This window comes from Carassius gibelio, chromosome B15, assembly GCF_023724105.1.
Source record: "Carassius gibelio isolate Cgi1373 ecotype wild population from Czech Republic chromosome B15, carGib1.2-hapl.c, whole genome shotgun sequence".
NCBI classification, from domain to species: domain Eukaryota; kingdom Metazoa; phylum Chordata; class Actinopteri; order Cypriniformes; family Cyprinidae; genus Carassius; species Carassius gibelio.
The window spans coordinates 134,917-155,219 of NC_068410.1; the positions used below are offsets into that span (position 1 = coordinate 134,917).

The window sequence follows — 20,303 nt, forward strand, 5'->3', positions numbered from 1 at the left end:
GCTGCACAACCTCTCCACAATATCATTGTGAAAGCACACAGTAAACAAATTAAGAGATAAACCTTTGCCTCTCATTACAACCCGAATGACTCAGCAAAACACCCACAAACCCTTACAAAGATGCTCCTATCGAATTAATCTCTGTTACAGTTATTACAACTATTTGAAGGTATTTTAATATACGCTGGTTATGATTTAAACGTTGATTATGATGACTTGATTATATCGATGTTCCCTGATCTATTTTTGTAATATTAAAATTTCTATCATTCTTTACTTCCCATTTTGATGATTTTTACCTAAAATTGTGGCTTCAACTATTAATGTTTGCTTTTATCAGAAGTTTACTTTGATTGCTCGGCCACTAAATAGTTTTTTATACACTCTACACAACTCCTTACTGTGTTTTGTCTCATGAAACAGTGACAGAAATCTTTTTTCTTTCTTTCTTTCTTTCTTTCTTTCTTTTTTTCTTTTTTTCTTTCTTTCTTTCTTTCTTTCTTTCTTTCTTTCTTTCTTTCTTTTGTGTTACTGTCCAAAAGTTTGTGACTAGGAGGCTGTTTGAAATATTTTTGTAATAAGTCTTTGATGCTTACTAAGGACACATGTATTTGATCAAAAATGCAACGACAACAGCAGTATTCTTAAATATTATAACATTTTAAATTGTAAATTATTCCTGTGAAGGCAAAGATGAATTTTCAGTAGCCATTACTTTAGTCTTCAATATCACATGTTCCTTCAGAAATCATTCTAATATGCTGATTTAGTGCAATTACCAATGTTAAAAACTAAAATTTTAAATAAAATTTTAAATAAAAAAAATGTATATAAGGATTATTTGATGAAAAGAAAGTTCAAAATAACAGCAATTATGTAAAATAGAATTTTTATGTAAATATCACTTTTGATAAACTGTTGCAGTATTTTGGCTGGCATCACTAGACCACATTCAAGGGCACCAATTTTTATATCTTTATTTGTTTGTTTAAAAAAAAAAATATATATATATATATATATATATATATATATATATATATATATATATATATATATATATATATATATATAATTGCATTAGAGGAGACATTAATACCTTATAAAAATAAAAGCAAGAATCTGATATTCGGCTCCTTGCTTATTAAAAGTAAAAAAATAAAAAATAAAAAAACAACAACATATTTTTCTCCCTTCTGTGATCTGTGATGTCTTTCCGCCCAGAGCACCAAGCGAGTCAGAACTATTTCATCATAATCACCACAATTTATACTAGGGAGGGAGGAAGTCATTCTCTGTTTCAGCCTCTACACCACCCTTCTGTCTTGATTTTCTGTTTCCGGAGCCAAAAGCTTCTTTTCTTCACCTTTATCGCAGACTGTGTCTTTCACCATCTTCCCCTCGGCTACGCTGGGCAGACACTAAACACATCTCAGTGATACCAGTGCTCATCAGCCACAGAATTAAAACAGGAGGGTGAAAGGAGGAGGAGTACATCTGCAGAGGAACTGCCCGGAATAATATTCATTTTGTTCATCTGCAGTCTCCAGTGTAAGGGCAGCTCGCCACGGACAGATAGATTATTTTCTTCAAGTAATAATTGGAAATATTTTCATTCCCTTGTTCTTTTTTTTTTCTCTTTGAAATAGTCAGAAACTTTGATGTGCAATCACACGTGGAATGAAACAATGAAGAAATATTCTTCTGAGCTGCCGTGTGTATTGTTTTGAACCATCATCAAAGTACAAAAGTGTTTCTGTAAAAACTACACGCCATAGGTTTTATACCATAAAATATACATTCTGACAGCTTCTGAAGTCTTTGAATTGCAGTTTATTCACATAAATTGCTTAAAAGAAAATTACTGTTAGAGTTTCACATTCCAACCAGATGTCAAAACACTTGCTTGATGTCTTTAAAATACATTTTAATATATGTCTGTCAAATCTAATTCACATTTATTTAGCAAAGACCTAACAGACCATATTTTTCCATACTAGCTAATAAGTGAGAGAACCTTGCCAAAGTGATAGTCAATGTGTTGATAATAAATAAATAAATAAATAAAAAATAACAATAATAATAATCTCCTAGTAACAGTAGAATGTTCACTCCATTGCATTCTGTCTGGTATTTAATAATTTTATTAAAATAAATAAATATATAAAGCAGAAAAACAAAAACAGTCATGTTCATGGAAACATGATCTAAAACATTTTTTGTTGGATGTTCCTCAAACATTTTAGAGATTTTACTTTTTTCTAAGTTCAGATGGTTTAGAGACCATTACAAAGTAACATTCCCATTATATTTGCAAAAAGATAAAAGGTAACATTCTCTGGTTTTCTCAAATGTGCACATAACGAAGTAAAAATAAATAAATAAATAATGTTTCTTAAAGATTTAAAAAGCTTGATGTTTTGAATGTTCAGAAATAATATTTTTTTAACTTAATGGGCACATTAGCAAAATGTTCTTAGAACCTAGTTTTGTTAACTGGGAAGAAATGACACCATGAAGAGCTACAATACCTGGAGAAAATGATCTGTTATTATTCTCATGTATCTCACATGCAATTAAACTAGTTATGAGCTAATTCACCAGTGTTGTCCCCATGAGCTATCCATGCAAACTGGCCAAATCCAGCTAACGCAATCCTAAATTATAGTTGTATACCACCCGCATCTTGCTATTTAAATTGAGTAACGTTAAAGGTATGCAGGGAGGGATTGCCTGAGATTTTGATGCATTGTGTGAGTAAACATCATCCATCTGATGTAACTGCATTATTCTTGAGCTGCAGTCTTTGTGACAGTTTATTAGGTTTGTTATTGAGTCCATGTGTCATTGTCGGTGGGTGTTCTTCAGGCCGAGCGTTACATCTGTCACTTGTGATTGCTGATGTAAGCTATGCTGAAAATGAATGCCTGAGCACTCTAGCATTTGTCTTTCATTTCTGTATACAGAATGAAGGAACTTGAATCTCTCTCTCTCTCTTTCTCTCTCTATACTGTTCTATACTGAACTTATGGGCTGAATTTCACTTTTCAATCCTCCAAGTTTCAAAACCCCTGAAGTTCTGGAAAAAACCTTAGCAATAATTGTATTGATGCCTGTACTATTATTATTATTCTTAACTTTTTGATAGTTGAGAACCAGTACATAAAAAATATTTTGAAAACTGAAGCAGTTGAGGCTGTCAAGTCTGCTGAAATGAAAATACATTTTAAATGTTACATTGTCCCCATTTATACCCAACAACCATCTCAAGCCAAATTCAGATGTAGACAGAAATGCATCTACAGTGCTTTTTTAGTGTAAATGTTTATCTACCCTGATGCATTCTTGATGACTGCAAAGAACTGCCCTCACATGCACTAAAACAATGCTTGTTTTACTGTGGCAAAGATTATTCACTTTGGATAAATTTAGCAACTGCTAAATGAATAAACACTGAAATATAAATAAAAATAGACATGTAAAGTGCATGCAACTGAACTGCATTTTAATATTAATACAAATTTAATACAAGTGCTTAGCTAAAATGAGCATTCAGCTCAAACCATCCTGGCAACATTGCAATTTAGGTATATTTGTGTGTGCTAAGTGGTTATTGGAGAGAGACAGAGATGTGTTTAAATACCAGGTGAAAATGACACGAGCAAATAACGTGATGAATAAAATTAAAATATTAATTTAGGGAGAACTATCCCTTTCGCACCAGGAGAACAAGAGTGCTGTTTTACAATTAGTATATGTAGCATGCTAAATTACCTATTTATTTTATTTTCCCCCCTGTTTATCTTTTAATTGTAATTAAAGTTTGTGATTTTGTTATGCTTTTTTGTCTTTTTTTCAGTTGTAGTACTTCAACTTAAACATCATTTGTTTCTGTTAGTTGCCAAGGGTTTCTGATTTTTATTTATTGTAAGTTTGTTTTTCATGTAATAGTTATGTTTTATTTATTTTTATTTTTTCCAGTTAACTAAACACATTTTTAATATTTTCTGTTTTAGGTTTATTTAACAATACCAACAATGGTATACAACAGGCCAGGGCCATTAAGCCCTGCAAATAATTTCTGTCTATCTGTAATTGTTGTATACAGTTTTCTGTTTCCCTGATTGACCATATATGGTCAAAGTATCAATAGGGCCCAGGATATACAGCGATCACGCTTAATCCGCCAAATCTTCCATTAAGTACATTTCAGAGCTCCAGTTTTCCATTTGTGATTTCCAGCATATCTAATCTAATACCACCACAATATCCACTGAACTCCAGACTTTGCCACAGGTTTATAGTTTCAAACCTCCTAAAACTGAAGCATTTTGCAGCATATTGCTGAAAACACTATGAGAACATTTTACTGTAAATAGCTTTTCCCTAAACCTGCTGTCACACACACACACACACACACACACAATACCCTGACCCCAAACATATTTACATATTGATTAAACTGCATTATCATTATTCCAATGTATTACTTTATTTTGTACATTTTATCTGTAATTGCTGATAACTGAAGTTATTCCCACTCCCTTGATAAAAGGGCTAAGTGATTCCTTCTGAACAAAATAGCAAAAAGACAAGCCTCTTAAAATGGCCTAACTGAAATCTACTAAAATGAGTATGATACAAGCAGTGGAAACACTTAAATAAGAACACCACAACAAAGCTTCAGCCATATAATAAGCAAATCCAGGGGAGATATAATTTAGTCACGCTCCATTTGAATCAGTTTGCTAAGGACATCTGATGAGTTTACAATTATTAAGCCAATGTTGCTTTAATTAAAGAGATGGATGGATAATTTGGTTGCCATTTACTCACCCTTCTTCGTGGAACATTAAATAAGATCCATTGTGGGGTGAGTTATCCATTTAAGATTTAAGTATACACAACAAAGGACAAATCTTTAGTCACACAGGGTTGACATTACGTGTATGTGAACCTTTTGGTCTTCCCCTTTTTTTTTTTTTTTACTCTCACTACTTTTCTCTTTCTCAGGAGTCACTGAAAAATATTTCAGGTTTGTATCTTAGAAGAGATATCTACTCTAGCCAGTTCTTGTTGGCCCTTTGTAATAAGTCACTATTGATTTTTAGCTTTATAAGCTCTCAGTTCTATTCTATGACATTTTCAGCAGAGAATGATTCTTAAAGAGGAAGCCCGGGGTGCACATTCATCAATAATCTCTTCTAAAGTGCCACCGAAGACAGAGCACCTCCTCTCTCTCTCTCTCTCTCTCTCTCTCTCTCTCTCTGTGTTTGTGTATGTGTGTGTGGGGGGGGGGGGGGGGGGGGTTTCATTCCTGCTATGTGGTGATTTTGGAATTCTGTAACTTAAAGGTGCTGTATGTACATAAGTTTTTGACTAAAGCATAAAAATATCATTATATGTTTGCAGATATTTAAGAAACATGCTAAGTTAACATATTTGTTTATATGAAAAACAATGCTACAGTCAGATATTCTCCTTTGAAAATGAACGTCCCGGGCCGGAATGTCTGTATTTGTTTTGGTTTGTGAAACCTGCCCACTGCTAGCTTACCAATTGTATTTTGCCATCCCGGGTTGCCAGTTGGTGGGAAACACAGCATATTTTATTTAATTCATCGTCATGCACACTCGTTCTTGTTGGTGTCATCAATCTGGCAACCTGCATGTGCATAAAGTCAGAGGAGAAGGGCCAGGTCAAAAAAAAAAAAAAAAAATTATATATATATATATATATATATATATATATATATATATATATATATATATATATATATATATATATATATATATATATATATATATTGAATTTCCCCTTGTCAAACCCTCTGGATCACTTTGCTGTCAACTGACACACACCCTTTTTTGGATTACTCTTTTGTCTTACCCTCTTTATACTGTACCAGTTTGCTATTTTCAGAACCTTGCCTGTTTTATGACCAAGCGTTTAAATCAAAGCTTTTTAGATGGATCTGCATGTCCACATGTCTTGTTTGCTCCATAACTATAACAATAATAATATGCTAGGGTTGTAAATATATGTAAATTCAAGTTCAAGTTGCTTTATTGGCATGACATTTGTATTATAATATTGCTAAAGCATTTTAAGTATACGTAAAATACAGAATATAATTACACTCCCAAATGAATAAAGGAGTCAATAAATGTGTAATACATAAAAGAGAGAGAGAAAAGCAGACAGTATCTCTAATATTAATCATGTACAGTGAAGAATATCTAAAACAACCAAATTAATACAGTGGATTAACCATTCTGTATGGCGTGTATATATATATATGCATATATATGAGCCATGGACTTACTACTATCTCCCTCTCTCTTTCTATGCTTACTACTCTCTCTGTGTGTCAGGAGCAATTTTTTGGACATCAGAAGCTGTGCTTGATTAGAGCAGTGCCATGGGGCAGCCCCTGGGGCAAATAATGAGCTAGGTTTTCCTGACAAGTGCTCTCATAATAACATTTAACGAGGTGAGAACTGCTGCATCAAAATGTAATAAAACATAATCATATATGTATGTATTTATGTATGAAGATTTTGCTATAAATAATAATCTTTCCATTTATATTTACAACAGGACCTGCATTTTCATGGGTTACAATAAAAGATTTTTGAGAGAAATGAAAAACAACTTTGTGCATCTAAACTAATAGAACAGCAACAACAACAACAACTTCATTTTCAAAAGTCAATGGATTTGCAAGAGCTGAATGTCACATTTTTGACAAGCAAAATATATGTCAGTGCCTGAATAGCATACAATTTATTATAAATAAACTTTGTTTCACTTAATACGAATAATGTAAAACCTAAATTCAATCAATTCACCCTTCATGCATCATATGACATCCGTCAAAAAAACAACAACAAAAAAAAAACCCTCATAAAAGGCTGGTTGTCGGTTGGAATTTTACAACTAAAAACATCAAACCTACAATTATTCAAACTGTGCAAAGCAACCAAGGGTCACAGTTTAAGCGTGATGTATAATAATCAGCCTGCTGTTTCCCATCATCGCTATGAGGACTTTGAAGACCCCTGTTGCTTTGCTACAGGTCTTTGTTTGAAGCAGTTGTTGTTTCTGCCAAGACCCCTATAGTTGTTGTCATGCTTGTAATGTCTCCATCATTTGCTCTCTCTGTGTGTTGTATTTACTCTAGACAATTCTCACTGGGTATGCTCGGGAATGGCTATCCAGTCCCCGAGATCTTACATTGTGAAGTTGTTTTAAGTGAAGTGACTCCAAAACCTAAAAAAGAAAAGAGAAAGTCGACCCTGGTCGACGGAGAAATCTTGACATCATCCCTCGAGTGATGAACTGCAGAGAATCTGCTTTAACCTTTCTTACTATGGGCTCTGCAAGTACGCTTACCATTTGTTTCTTTCTTTCACTCTGTCTCTTATTCTATTTTTCTACATTTATCCTCTTTGTCTATTTCTTCCTTTGTGTTTTTTTTTTTTTTTTTTTTTTTTACTGTGTTTTACTGGTTTAGGTCATTTGTGTAAAATCTTCTAAAGACATCCATGTATAATAAGTTTGCAAACCAAAACATTTTATTTGTTTGTGGTTATTGTTTGTCCCTTCAGTCCTATTCATTTCATTATCACATAATGGGAGTGACAAAACTGAAGGCCTCCATGCAATAAAATACCCTTTTGATTTTATTTTATCCCAAACACAAAATGGAAAATAAACAACACTCTCTTTTATAAGGACACCCAAATAAATGCTTGTTTGGAAGAGAAGATAAAATCTGAAAGCATTCCGAGCAAAGAACTGCTTTGTACAATTCAGTGGGTATCAATTTGTTGCAAGGGATGTGCAAAGTTCAGTGAAGTTTGATGAAACAGACTACATTTTTTGATTATCAGAAATTTTAGGGGAAATATAAGAAAATATATGATGAATGATGAAAATATAAGATGTGTGTACAGAATTAGTTTGCAAACCAAATTTTTTTTTTTATTTGTTTGTGGTTATTGTTTGTCCCTTCAGTCATATTCATTTCATTATCACATAATGGGAGTGACAAAGCTGAAGGCCTCCATGCAATAACATACACTTTTGATTTTATTTTATCCCAAAACACAAAATGGAAAACTATAAATATAGTTTTTTTTTTTTTTTTTTGCTTCCTCCCCTTAAGGCCTGTGTGTATATACACACACACTCTTACTGCCGATAGCCACACATACACTCTGGCAGCTACGACAAGGTTTCTGCGACAACACATCACAGTGCCACTGCAACCTACCCTGTGGGTTCCTCACACTGTCGGATTTTCAAAACAACTCACGTTAGGTCAGTGGAATTGTGACAGTCTCGGGCATATTCGATTGTTCTCTCACAGCTAGATTTGTCTGTGGAGAACTTTCCAAAAAATCTGTGGGCTTTAGTGCAGCCTTTCAGAAAAAAAGTTATTGCAGGTTTTAAAATGTCAGCCTTGTCTTGAATCTGCTCAGACAACAGTAGGCTATAAGACATGACTCAGCAGGAAGCCGTGCGGTCCATTTAGTTCAGCCTAAATTTGGAAATTCTGGGACATTGACATGACAGTAAATTACCTAAACTTTCTTCTAAGGCACAGTTTGCTAACAATGGCATTCAGCAGGATCACACACAGCACAGTCAATAAAGAACAGTCTACATACGCAGAGACCTTTTCTAGCCATGCTCGACCTTGAAGTATTAGCAATGCAATGTTTAGCTTTTAAACTCTTCCATAGCTCAGAGACAAAATATGCAACACATTTCATCTGTTTTTTTTTTTTTTCTTATGCAATTGATCACCCTTTTTATTTATTTTACTGAGTGATAGAAGTTCATGTCTGTCAGTGGGTTGAGCAAGGCTCCCTTTCAGTCAGTCAGTCCATCTATCCATCCATCCATCTATCAAACTGCAAGGTTTCTATCCATTCACTTATCCAACTGCCTGGCTTTAAAGAGTGTTTTTTTTTTTTTTTTTCAGAATATATAAGGCTATCCGATGCCTTTCTAGCTAAAAATAATAAATAAAATAAATATATATAAATATATATATATATATATATATATATATATATATATATATATATATATATATATATATATATATATATATATATATATTCATTTATTTTAGATTTCACTCACATAATTTCACTCACATAACCACAGGGTCTCTAAAGTTGAAATAAATAAATAAATATTTGTTTTTAAAGTCTCCCTAATACCATTCATGTTACAAACTGCTACACCTGACTTGTGTCAGAAGCAGTGAATGAAACTGGCTTAAATACAACTAACACATGGAGATGAATAGTTATGCTGATGGAAAGACTTCAATCAGTATTCACCTCTTTACACTTTACTGAGGGTGTGGCTTGCACACTGACTAAACAGGGGCAAAGATTCTCATAAATTATTTTCCCTTCAGGAACAAATTTTAAGCTTTCTCTTACCTCAAGGTAAGATTCAGAATTTCTCTCAGCATCTTGCGGGGATCAGAAATTAGGATGCAAAATACCCATGAAGCTCCTAATGGTGTTAGATATAAAGCGTGAGAAGAGGCTTCATGAAATCTCAGTAAATTTTGAGACGTGTCTAATGATTGACAGAAGTTCGACTACAGTCTGGATTAGCACAGCTGTGTAAATAAATAGTTAATATAATTCTGCTTCTGGCCCAAGTCTTCTCAGCATACTAATTTTTCAAACGTTTCATGTTATTGACATATTTTCTATTTTATTGTATCATGGAGCCGCATGTCCTGTAAAATATGAATGCTAAGTATGCTAAGTACTCACAGTGTAGTGGTACACATGTTGGGATCGGCCGTTCAAAATAGTAGTTATATATATACACACACACAATAGACATGACACTTCATAGATCTTTGACAAAGGAAGTGGTCTCAAATTGTTGATCTCCTCTTGCTTTTCACCAGTCCATTTCTGTTCAGCCTTTTGTCCTCCGAATCTGTAATAAACATTATGATCTCTATCTGCTTCAAAGGCCCTCAGCAGAGCTGGAACAAGCACTTACAAGAGATAATGTAAGAGTGAGAGTGAGTAACAGTTAATGGGTCTACTCTCCATGCAGCAGTCTTATTTCAGCTTTTATCATTGCAATACACAACCAGATAAACAACTGCATTTAGAAAGGCTGTTAATTTGCCTCTCTAGAACATTTTAGGCATGGTCATGTGATTTCCCTTCATCGGTACATTGAAGAAATTATACATTAGAGGACCTCACTTGTTCATCAGGCAGTTAACTTTTAAATTGTGTGGTTTGGGCAAATGCTGTTGCTGTTGATAATAACAATAAAGCATTGAATGAGATAGAATCACCCTCAGCTGTGGTAATGGCTTGGATATTTTTTTTGAAACACCAAAAATAGGATATATACAGTGGCATAAAAAGAAGTAGTTTCTCATAACAATTGGACATTTGGAGAACTAAATGGATTTACACTATAATGTATATGCATATTTTGTTATTTTGTGATTAAAAAATAAATAAATAAAGTTTGATTTTCTGTAAAGCTACTTTCAAATAGCATGGATTGAAAAACATTAGACAAATCATTTGAATGTGATCTGAAAAGATTTACCCATAGTTAAAATTACCCATGTTTGATACATAAATGGCTCTTTAAATATTGGATTCAAGTCAAAACTTTAATTTTGACTCTATTTTAGTCTTTTAGATTTGGATCTGAAGTTGTCTTTTGGATTAATTTCCTGCCACATTTGGAGTTCTGAGGCCTTCACTGTGATCAATAACCTTGGCTTTGTAACCCTTTCAAGAAAGAAAAAAACAAATAAAATCTCAGCCTTTTCAGCTTTGATTATCGCAGGGGCTTCCAGTCCTTCTCCCGAAGGGCCACTATCCCAGGGTTTAGCTCCAATCCCAGTTAAACACACCTATACTAGCTAATCAATGTCTTCATGATTACTAGAAATTTTGCAAGACATTGGTGCTCAAGTAGTAGGATTGGACACCACTCGAGATTGCCATTATATGCCTATAGATTCTTTGTGCTGATTACATGATTGAAAGTTTCAACATATGTGCAATTTACACTCAACAGACCCGGTCACGCTGTGCTAGTCCCTCGAGAACGAATCAATCGTTCGTTCATTATCTGACTTGGCTTGGTGTTCATCTTCAGTTCTCTCTTCACAGCAGTTCAGTCAGTGTACTGTTTGAGTAAATGAATTACTCCGGGATATTGGTTTGTTTTAACTCAGAGGGGTTGTCAGCCACAATAAAAAAGGTAACAGCTTAAGTCATTTGTGGATTAATGCTTATTGGAGACGAGAACTGTTTCAAACGATTCAGTTCAATTTGGTGAACTGGTTCAAGAAGATCCGGTTACATCGAGTGATTCGTTCGTGAACCGGATATCACTAACATTACACTGCAGTGAATGCGCTCACAACAGACCCGGGAGAGAAGACAATGCTGAATAAAGTCGTAGTTTTTGCTATTTTTGGACCAAATTTTTTTTCGATGCTTCAACAAATTCTAACGGACCCTCTAATGTCACACGGACTACTTTGAAGATGTTTTTATATCCTTTATGGACATGGACCGCATACCAAACACACACTTTCAATGGAGGGACAGAAAGCTTTTGTACTAAATCTAAAATATCTTAAACTGTGTTCCGAAGATGAACGGAGGTCTTACGGGTTTGGAACGACATGAGGGTGAGTCATTAATGACATAATTTTCCTTTTTTGGTGAACTAACCCTTTAAATCAAGTTACCACCACTACCAAAAATAAATAAATAGATCATTAAATAAATGAAGTAATTATTTTATTTTATTTTTTCTTTGCAAGCTTCCCTGGTCTAGTTTTTATTACTGTATATAAAATCATTCTCTAAGAGAAGCATGCAAAGAGGAAATCAGTAATCCAAATGCTTTCTCACATCACCAGATACAGTATATGGGCATCCAAAAGTTTTGTGATTGCCATAAGAAATGTACACCTTTACAATATTTGACATTGCTTACTTATAAATCTGTGCTTATAAGGTACAAGGAGTTATACATTTCTAATCTTTAAATGTTGCATATGATTTTATTTATTGATTTTGAGCATTTCTCAACTAGATTATCCTATACAGACCAATATTTTGAAATATTTTCATTTTAAATTAAATATTCTGTGACATTTCCTCCAGAAAGCGCAAGTACACTTTCAACATCTTTATAAGAGCTCGAGGGATACTGAGGCAGTTTGTGCATCATACTGTTACCAGTGACATCTTTGTCTGGCCCCCAGCTGCTTTAGTCTTAGACTGGTGAATTGATTTCTGAATTTCCAAGTGTTTCTATTGTCGTCTGTGTCATTTGGCTGAATTCAATCCACAAGATGATTGATATATTTACTGGTCTCCAGTCTTGTGTACTGTATGCACTGGAAACCTGAGTGCTTTCAAAACAGGTCCACTTTCATAGGCAAATTATTTGGTTATATAAAGTGGAGGTTTCATTAAACAAGGTTCCTTAGAAGTACTTATGTGGTTGAGAGGATAATTTCTGTCTCAATGTACTCCACTTATCAGCCTCTCTGTTGATGAACAATCAGCATAGCTTAAAGCACTTATGCAATTGTAATAATGGAGCAATTTCATTTTGTAACATCCAGGTGCCAAACAAGTCTGTCTTTTAGTATTGTGTATACACACAAACACACAGACACACATTTGGGTGGTGAAGAGAGAGATCAGAGGGCTCAGATGCTTAGAAGTGACATGAGTGAAACATGCCTGGACTATTAGTATGTGACAGCTTTAGCCATTATCTATTTCCCCTGTCTGTCCAAAAGCCTTTAGCCAGAGACAGACTTTGAAAAAATGGAGGGTATGATGACAGCTGCTGGCAGCCAGAGCATCCCGATTCCCCAGCATCGGGGTTGCACTTAAACAGGCAAAATGGAGAGGCAGGAGGAAAGAAAGAGTGTCCCTCAATATTGTAAATTTCTCCATGTTAAGATTCCTCTCAAACCACCAGAGCAGCATGCGTGGCAGGGGTACGAATGCAGCCTGAGCAATCTGTCTGTGGAGAGTTACTTTCTTTTCTCCTTTATCATTACAAATGCTTCTGTCTCTTGCTCTCTTCTCTCTCTCTCTCTCTCTCTCTCTCTTCTCATCACCCTGTTTCCCCATCCCCATGCAGCCCCTGAGGAGGGAAGTAATTGAAGGTTCAGATCGCTTCGGTTCCGGCTTTCTCTACTTGCTGAAAGCTTACGAACACTTCTACTGAAATGTGTGTTCACCCCTTGTGATTCATGAAATCTGCCTCATTTCTTTCTGCAACCTGTGAACGTTATGGTGCATCATAACACACATCTAACTTGTATGAACTAGAGAAAATAACAGAAAAACAACATGTGATATGCACACACACACACACACATATAGATATATAGTTCAATGATGAATTCTTTATATGAGAAGCGTAGCTTCCCCAAAAATGTAATCAAAATATGGCAGTATTTTTGAGAATTCTGTGCTCTGCTGTAAGAGACTACATGAGCATCAGGAATGCTTTTTGTATTGAAATAAGGAAAATGTATCTGATAGATTACAGCAGGGTCTTCATGTACACATTAACGTGCTGTCTGGAACCCCAGTTTTTCTATATGATCATTAGTCAGGCTTTCAAATGGGAGTAATTTCGTGGTCAATAATTGCACGTACATGGATGACATCATTTGAAATTATAACCACTCAGAGATAGAGACACAGTAAGTGACAACTGTGCTTTTTCCCTTTTGAAAAGAACCAGTCTAGAGATGAAACTATAGATATGAATAGAAGTAAATGTGAATCTACATTCATTACATTTAAAAGGGCGCATGAGCACTAATTTCTGGCTGCTCTCAAAAATAAAAAGGTCCTATTTTTCTGAGAGAGGAAATAAGCAAATCTTTTCATTTTAAATATTGCGCATAGTGTTCTAGAAGTCAAAATGGGTCAATGGTATTTAGATCTGGTTACATGGACAATTTTGTAACTGTCAAAAAGATAATTTTGCTGTTTCTTTGAATGTTGTCCCTGCTGTCCTTAAGTGAGCTCATATTAGATAAAATAATAACAAAACATGTACAGTACTACTACTACAGTGAAATATGTTGCTTACAAAAAATGTCTTTTGGCCCACCAAGGCCACAGTTCACTAGAAAGACTAATGTGTTCACATAAAACTGACTGTAAGCAAATCATAAAAAGTCTTAATGTCCATCAGTAGGGTGGCTTCTTCTTAGAGAGTGAAAGAAAACGACAGGCATGATGAAAGGAATTTGACGTGCTTCCTATGAACCACAACATCCTGCAGTCAGTGGAGCCAAACGCAAGTGTGTAGGAGTATCTCATGCTGATGCTCCTCTACATCTCCTGCGGTGATTAGCCAGCACAAGCCTCATAAATCATGAACCCCACTCGGACAGAACACATTCAGCAGTCATTTGCCGACAGGACTGCAGTGGGCGGTTTGACACAGTGCTAATAACGTATAGAAGTCTGGTGGGGATAGTCAAAAGTTCAGGGCCAGATTATTTGCCCTGGCTGCTTCTAATGTAAAAAAGCTATAATTAATATCCTGCTAGTTAAACCTATGACATGTCCACTCTCCTTCAACTCCATGTTATCAGTTACCTGCTACTGGATACTGGTGAGAGAATTCGGATGGAAAGCCTGTGCTTCTTATTTCTGCAAACACGAAAGATAGAATCCAAGAAAGCACAAAAGGGATTTCTACCTTTTTTTTCAGTATTGCAGTCTCGTCTTATTAGTAGGCTAATGCAACTGTCTGTTTTAATACCGCCCAGCAGTTTTTGTATTTTTTTCTTATTTTTCTACCCATTCCTCATTCTATGTCCTGCTCCCCGCTAATCTAAACCGCTCTGGCAGACGATAAGACAGGCCTCATCCATTTCTCAGCCCAACTCTCTCTCGCTCAACTTCACACTTGTTCCTTTAGCTATTCAACAGCCTTTTCAAGAACTTTAAGAAGAGAGGTGAAGGAAGTTTGAAACACTTTTGGGAGTGTTTTTCGTCTTTGTTGTTTAATGTGTTATTCCTGAATCTTTTCTTAGAGGTGATATAGAGTTTTTTTTTTTTCTGTGCCCCTCAAAAGCTTAAAGGCAGAGGTAGTAAAGCTGCTTTGTTTTACACACAGACAGAAAGCCAGGTCTTAACAGCTTTGAAGTGCACAAAGCATCTGGGCTTACCGTCATCCCTGTGTGGAGCGAAGGACTGATGTTTAGGATGAATTCAAACCTGCAGAATTAGACGCTTGCATTAGGCTTTATCTACACTTCTGTTTCACTAAGTGAGGCTGGACCTTGCATACAAATATACCACAAATCTTCATTCTAAAGCCTGCAGATCTATGGATGGTTACAGATAATTTCCTTTTGTTCTTTAATTGTTGTTTGACAAGAACGGTGGACTCTTGGGGTGGTCAGTATTTCTGTGTTAACATGCTCTTTTGGCCTCCATCCATTTGAGTTGCAAATTAGCTACTAAAAATTCCAGTCTTGCAAGGCTGTTTAATGTCAAAACACGTCACATGTATAGCGCATTTATTGTACCATCTGTATTAAAAGGTTAAGCTACATTATTCTCTCTAGGAGAGTTCGATGCTGAACTTGAAAGCAGAAAAAAAAAAATTATAATGTATTTATCAACAATCTTTTACAATCAAAGCTTTTATTATGCAACATAAAATACTGGTGTGATCTACTCACCCACAGTTTAAAACTAATAATACATAAATTTAGCAAATCTGATTAATTTTAAACAAGCAATCAGGCAATTTATTGCTTGTATTAAGTGCCTTGCAGTGCCTTGCTCAAGGGCACCTAAGTCGTGGTATTGCCGGTTCAAGTCTCGGGCCAGCAATAACACGACTGAGGTGCCCTTGAGCAAGGCACCGAACCCCCAACTGCCCCCCGGGCACCACAGCATTATTGGCTGCCCACTGCTCTGGATGTGTCTTCACGGTGTGTGTATGTGTGTGTTCACTGCTGTGTGTGTGTGCACTTTGGATGGGTTAAGTGCATGGCACAAATTCTGAGTATGGGTTGGCTGTAAGTCACATCACTTTTCACTTTCACTTACATTTTCAGGTTTAATGACAAAAAATTCGGTCAAACAGACCAAACCCATTTAAAAACAAAATTGCAAACATAAGAGTTATCGATATAAAATACACCATGCACTGAAGTATACTGAAATGTTAACCACTGCTTATAGATTTTTTTTAAAGTTAAATTTAACCTACTACAGATTCACTTACTTTATTATTGCGATTGTTGCATTATTGTTTATATTGTAGATATAGCTGATTAAACTCATAAATGCATGGGTGACGTATTAAGTGACAAACAGAGATGTTTACCAGTTTACCGGCATTCAGCTCAAACAACTCATGCAAGGAAATTCTCATCATTACTGAATCAAGTATTGCTACATTTTTAAAAACACTTTTAAAAACATTGTTGAAAATGTGCGATTTTATTTGTTTTATTTGCTAATAGTATGTTTAAATGTAAGATAATTTGGCCTTATATTTTCAATTGTCACATTACCAGTTTTGCCTTACATTTGAACTTATGTTGTGTTCTTGTCTCCTGAGTGTCCTGTCCCAGTTTTTAGTAATTTTTTAGTTTATTTTCTGATTAGTTGCCCTTGACTGTGTTCCCCAGGTGTCCCTTGTTTCTTGTTACCTTGTTTCATGGTCATTTGTTAGAAATGCATATTTCAGCTTCATGTGTTTCCTCTTCCCGGTTCTAATTTTGCTCTTCAAATTAAACTTCCTGCAGTTAGATTCAGAACCCTGCAGTCCTTTGCTTACCAAGTTACATCAACATTTTTATCAAAACTTTACAGACCACAGACAACCAGTATTAATATAATATTACTGGCTTATAACAAGGTGACCGGAACGTACATTCCATACTGTTTCTCTGTACAGAATTTGCAACAATATACATCCATATTCAAAGCAGAAATCTTTATCTATAATGTAATATAGTTTTTATTTTTATTTATTTATTTTTCATCACTGAAAAATGCTTGATTGCAAGAACATAATGCTTTTTGCTATTAAGGCTTATTAAATAACTATTTCTGCTGATTGAACTCAGGGTTGGTAAAAGCCATCTAACCAGTTACACAGAAGCCTGCAGTGAAGAAGAGAATTTCAGGAAATGTGCAGGCGTAAGAGAATTGTGGATTGCATCCACTGTCATACTTCTGGGAGCCTTGTCACTAATGTTCAACTTAGCCATAAATCGTTCAGCGTAAGTTGATCCATGAAATAAAAACCTGAAAAAAGAGGGTACAGAATAATCATAAAGAGTGATATCAATAATTATAAGAGTGTGCTGAATAACTGAGACAGTTGGTGCTATAAATGTACTTTTACAGGGGCTCCTGCTCAGATTTTAATTGATAAAAATTATATTTAATTTTAGCATGGCGTTAATGAGCTTTGTCTGCCCATGCTATCATACTCCATGTTTGTAAGAAGTCACAGACAATGCTTACTTGGTTCACAATGGCATCATGGGATATCGTTCAGTATCTAACAGGTTTGACTGAACACAGTGTTGTCCTTTATTTATTTAGTACATTAATTTATGTACTAATGGTGCTATTGTTAAAAGGCTTTATTAGTCTCTGTTTTATTTTATTTATTTATTTATTTATTTATTTATTTATTTATTTATTTATTTATTTATTTTTATTGGCACATTTACAATTAAAAAATAAAATAAAAAAATACATAAATAAGCTCCTCTGCAATGAATGTTGCCGTCAGAGTGAGAGTCAGCTCATATAATAGAAAGAAAAAAAAGGGAAATAAAACCTTCACAATAATCTACATAAATCCAGTTAATGTCTTGTGAAATGAAAATGCATGTTAGTAAGAAACAAATGCATCATCAATGCTTTTTAACCATATTATCATAACTCATCCATCCCTTGTTGTAAATTTCTCCAAATCTGTTCAGATGATGTAACAAACTGGATCTTGGATTGCCTGAGTTTTCATTTTTGTTTCAACTATTCTACAACATATTTTGAACATTATTTTATATAAACTTAAAGGTGGAGTACAGAGAAATACACAGAGTGGGGTGATATATATATATATATATATATATATATATATATATATATATATATATATATATATATATATATATATATATATATATATATATATATGTATATATATATATATATATATATATATGTATATATATATATATATATATATATATAAAGAAACAAACCACATTAGTATTACACAAGATAGATGTCCACAAGCATCTAGAGAGTATTGGCTTTTAAAATGCTCACTAAACTTCAGGCTCCTTAGTGCACTTCAGCGTGTTAGTCAGCAATGTTTTATAATTTACCAAGTCAAGAGAGAAGTGTGAATTTGCAGCAAATCAGCAATAAACGCTCATCAAAGCCATATGGAACAAATTAGGGTTGTGTTGATTCAATTCACCTCATATAGTCGTAATGAGAGTGTATCAGCCAGAAAGCACAATGGTGCCAACACCCTGCATATAGCTAACAGAACTTTGGAGTGTGTTGATGCAAGCAAGGGGTAATCCTGTGATGTGGTGTTGAAAGTTTTATTTGGACAGCCTGTGCAAGAGATCCAAATGCATCATCAGAGGCTTTCTAACTCGCAATTACAACATTCTGGCAATAAAAGTTGTAGGTTTCTTTCTCACTGAACTCCTGCGACAAGTACATATTACCTCCAGCTGATCAAGTTCTCTGGTGGGATGATAAACATCTCTTTTCATCATCAGATTGGCTGATAAAGGCAGATGAGTCTGATCATCATTCATTCCCCGGCATCCCTCTATAAAACAGATTTCAGACTAATGGTTGGTGAGTTACTGGACCATGATTCGGAATTTGATTTCCAAATCTCTAGTCTCAAGTGGTGCACATTAATTCTGTACTCAGCATCTATGAATTCCCTCTTGAGCTTATTTTAGAAGTAAGATTGTCATCATGAAAGAATGCCATACTTGCTCATCAAGCAGACATGAAAGCTGATGTTTTGCCATTAAAACAGCATAAACATGAATAAAGAAAACTATTTCTAGTACAGTATAAAATGCAGCATAAAGGCATACTTTGATCCTTAAGATCTGAGCTTGTGCTCTGACCTCTAATTCAGGTGAGACAGCAGGGGGTGGTGAAATATACTCAGATATTCTGTAATGATTTCCCATAAACTAAAATAAGCCTTTATTTTTATAATGCTTTATACAATAGTCTGTGTTCAGCCCAGCCTGAAAGAGGATGCTGAACAATATTTCATGATGCTGTCATGAACCAGATGGAATATAATTATTTGTTGTACTTAAGATGAAATGCCTTTATAAATGTTAAATCAATACATGTACAACTACACAAACACACAAACACACAAACAAACACACACACACACACACACACACACACACACACACAAAGACAGAGAGAATAAAAATAACAATACATAACCACGTGAAATTACATTTTCAGTTATTCAGTCCAGTTAATGATTAAATTGCAAATACAACTGAATTATAAATTACTGCATCTTTAGTGATGTCTCAAAAATATTGAGCTGTGTTATACACAACATGCATTTAAAGATAACATATACAGTTTCCAAAGGTTCAGCAGATGCATAAAAAAAAAAAAAAAAAAAAAAAAAAAATCCAGACTGTTGACGTCTACTGGTTGCAGATTGCCTTGGGGAGGAAGTGGAATTCTCAACTCCATGTCTCAAGTTGATGCAGCAAACATCTCTAGGCTGCTCAGGAAGACTGGTTAAAAGGTTAAAAGGTTTTGCTTATACCTTCTCACAGTTACATGAAGAGCATAATTCTCTCTTTCCTATGACAGATGTGTGACTTCCATCTGTGTGCTATAGCTCCCAACAATGCACAACAATAAAAACTAAAACTGTTGTAAAATTGTCTGGAAAGGTGCACGGTAAATGTTCACAAAACAAAATATGTAATGCTCACACTTTCTTACACTGCAAATTTGGGACAGACAGATATTTAAACATTTATTCATTCAGTTCATTTAATTATAAATTAAGTAATTTAATGGCAGTTATTTCAATTAACATTGCACACACACACACACACACGCATACACACACACACACACACGCATACACACACACACACACACACACACACACAAACATATATATATATATATATATATATATATATATATATATAT

General features: G+C 34.6%; 1 protein-coding gene across 1 annotated transcript in view; it reads left to right on the forward strand.

The window, feature by feature from the left end:
- LOC127972998 (electrogenic sodium bicarbonate cotransporter 1-like) overlaps positions 1–2,892 on the forward strand; it is a 34,194-nt gene extending 31,302 nt beyond the window's left edge. Inside the window, exon 9 of the mRNA XM_052577039.1 lies at positions 2,866–2,892. Within this exon, the coding sequence (XP_052432999.1) occupies positions 2,866–2,892 (27 nt within the window). The remainder of the gene's footprint in view (positions 1–2,865) is intronic.
- Positions 2,893–20,303: the final 17,411 nt, after the last annotated feature.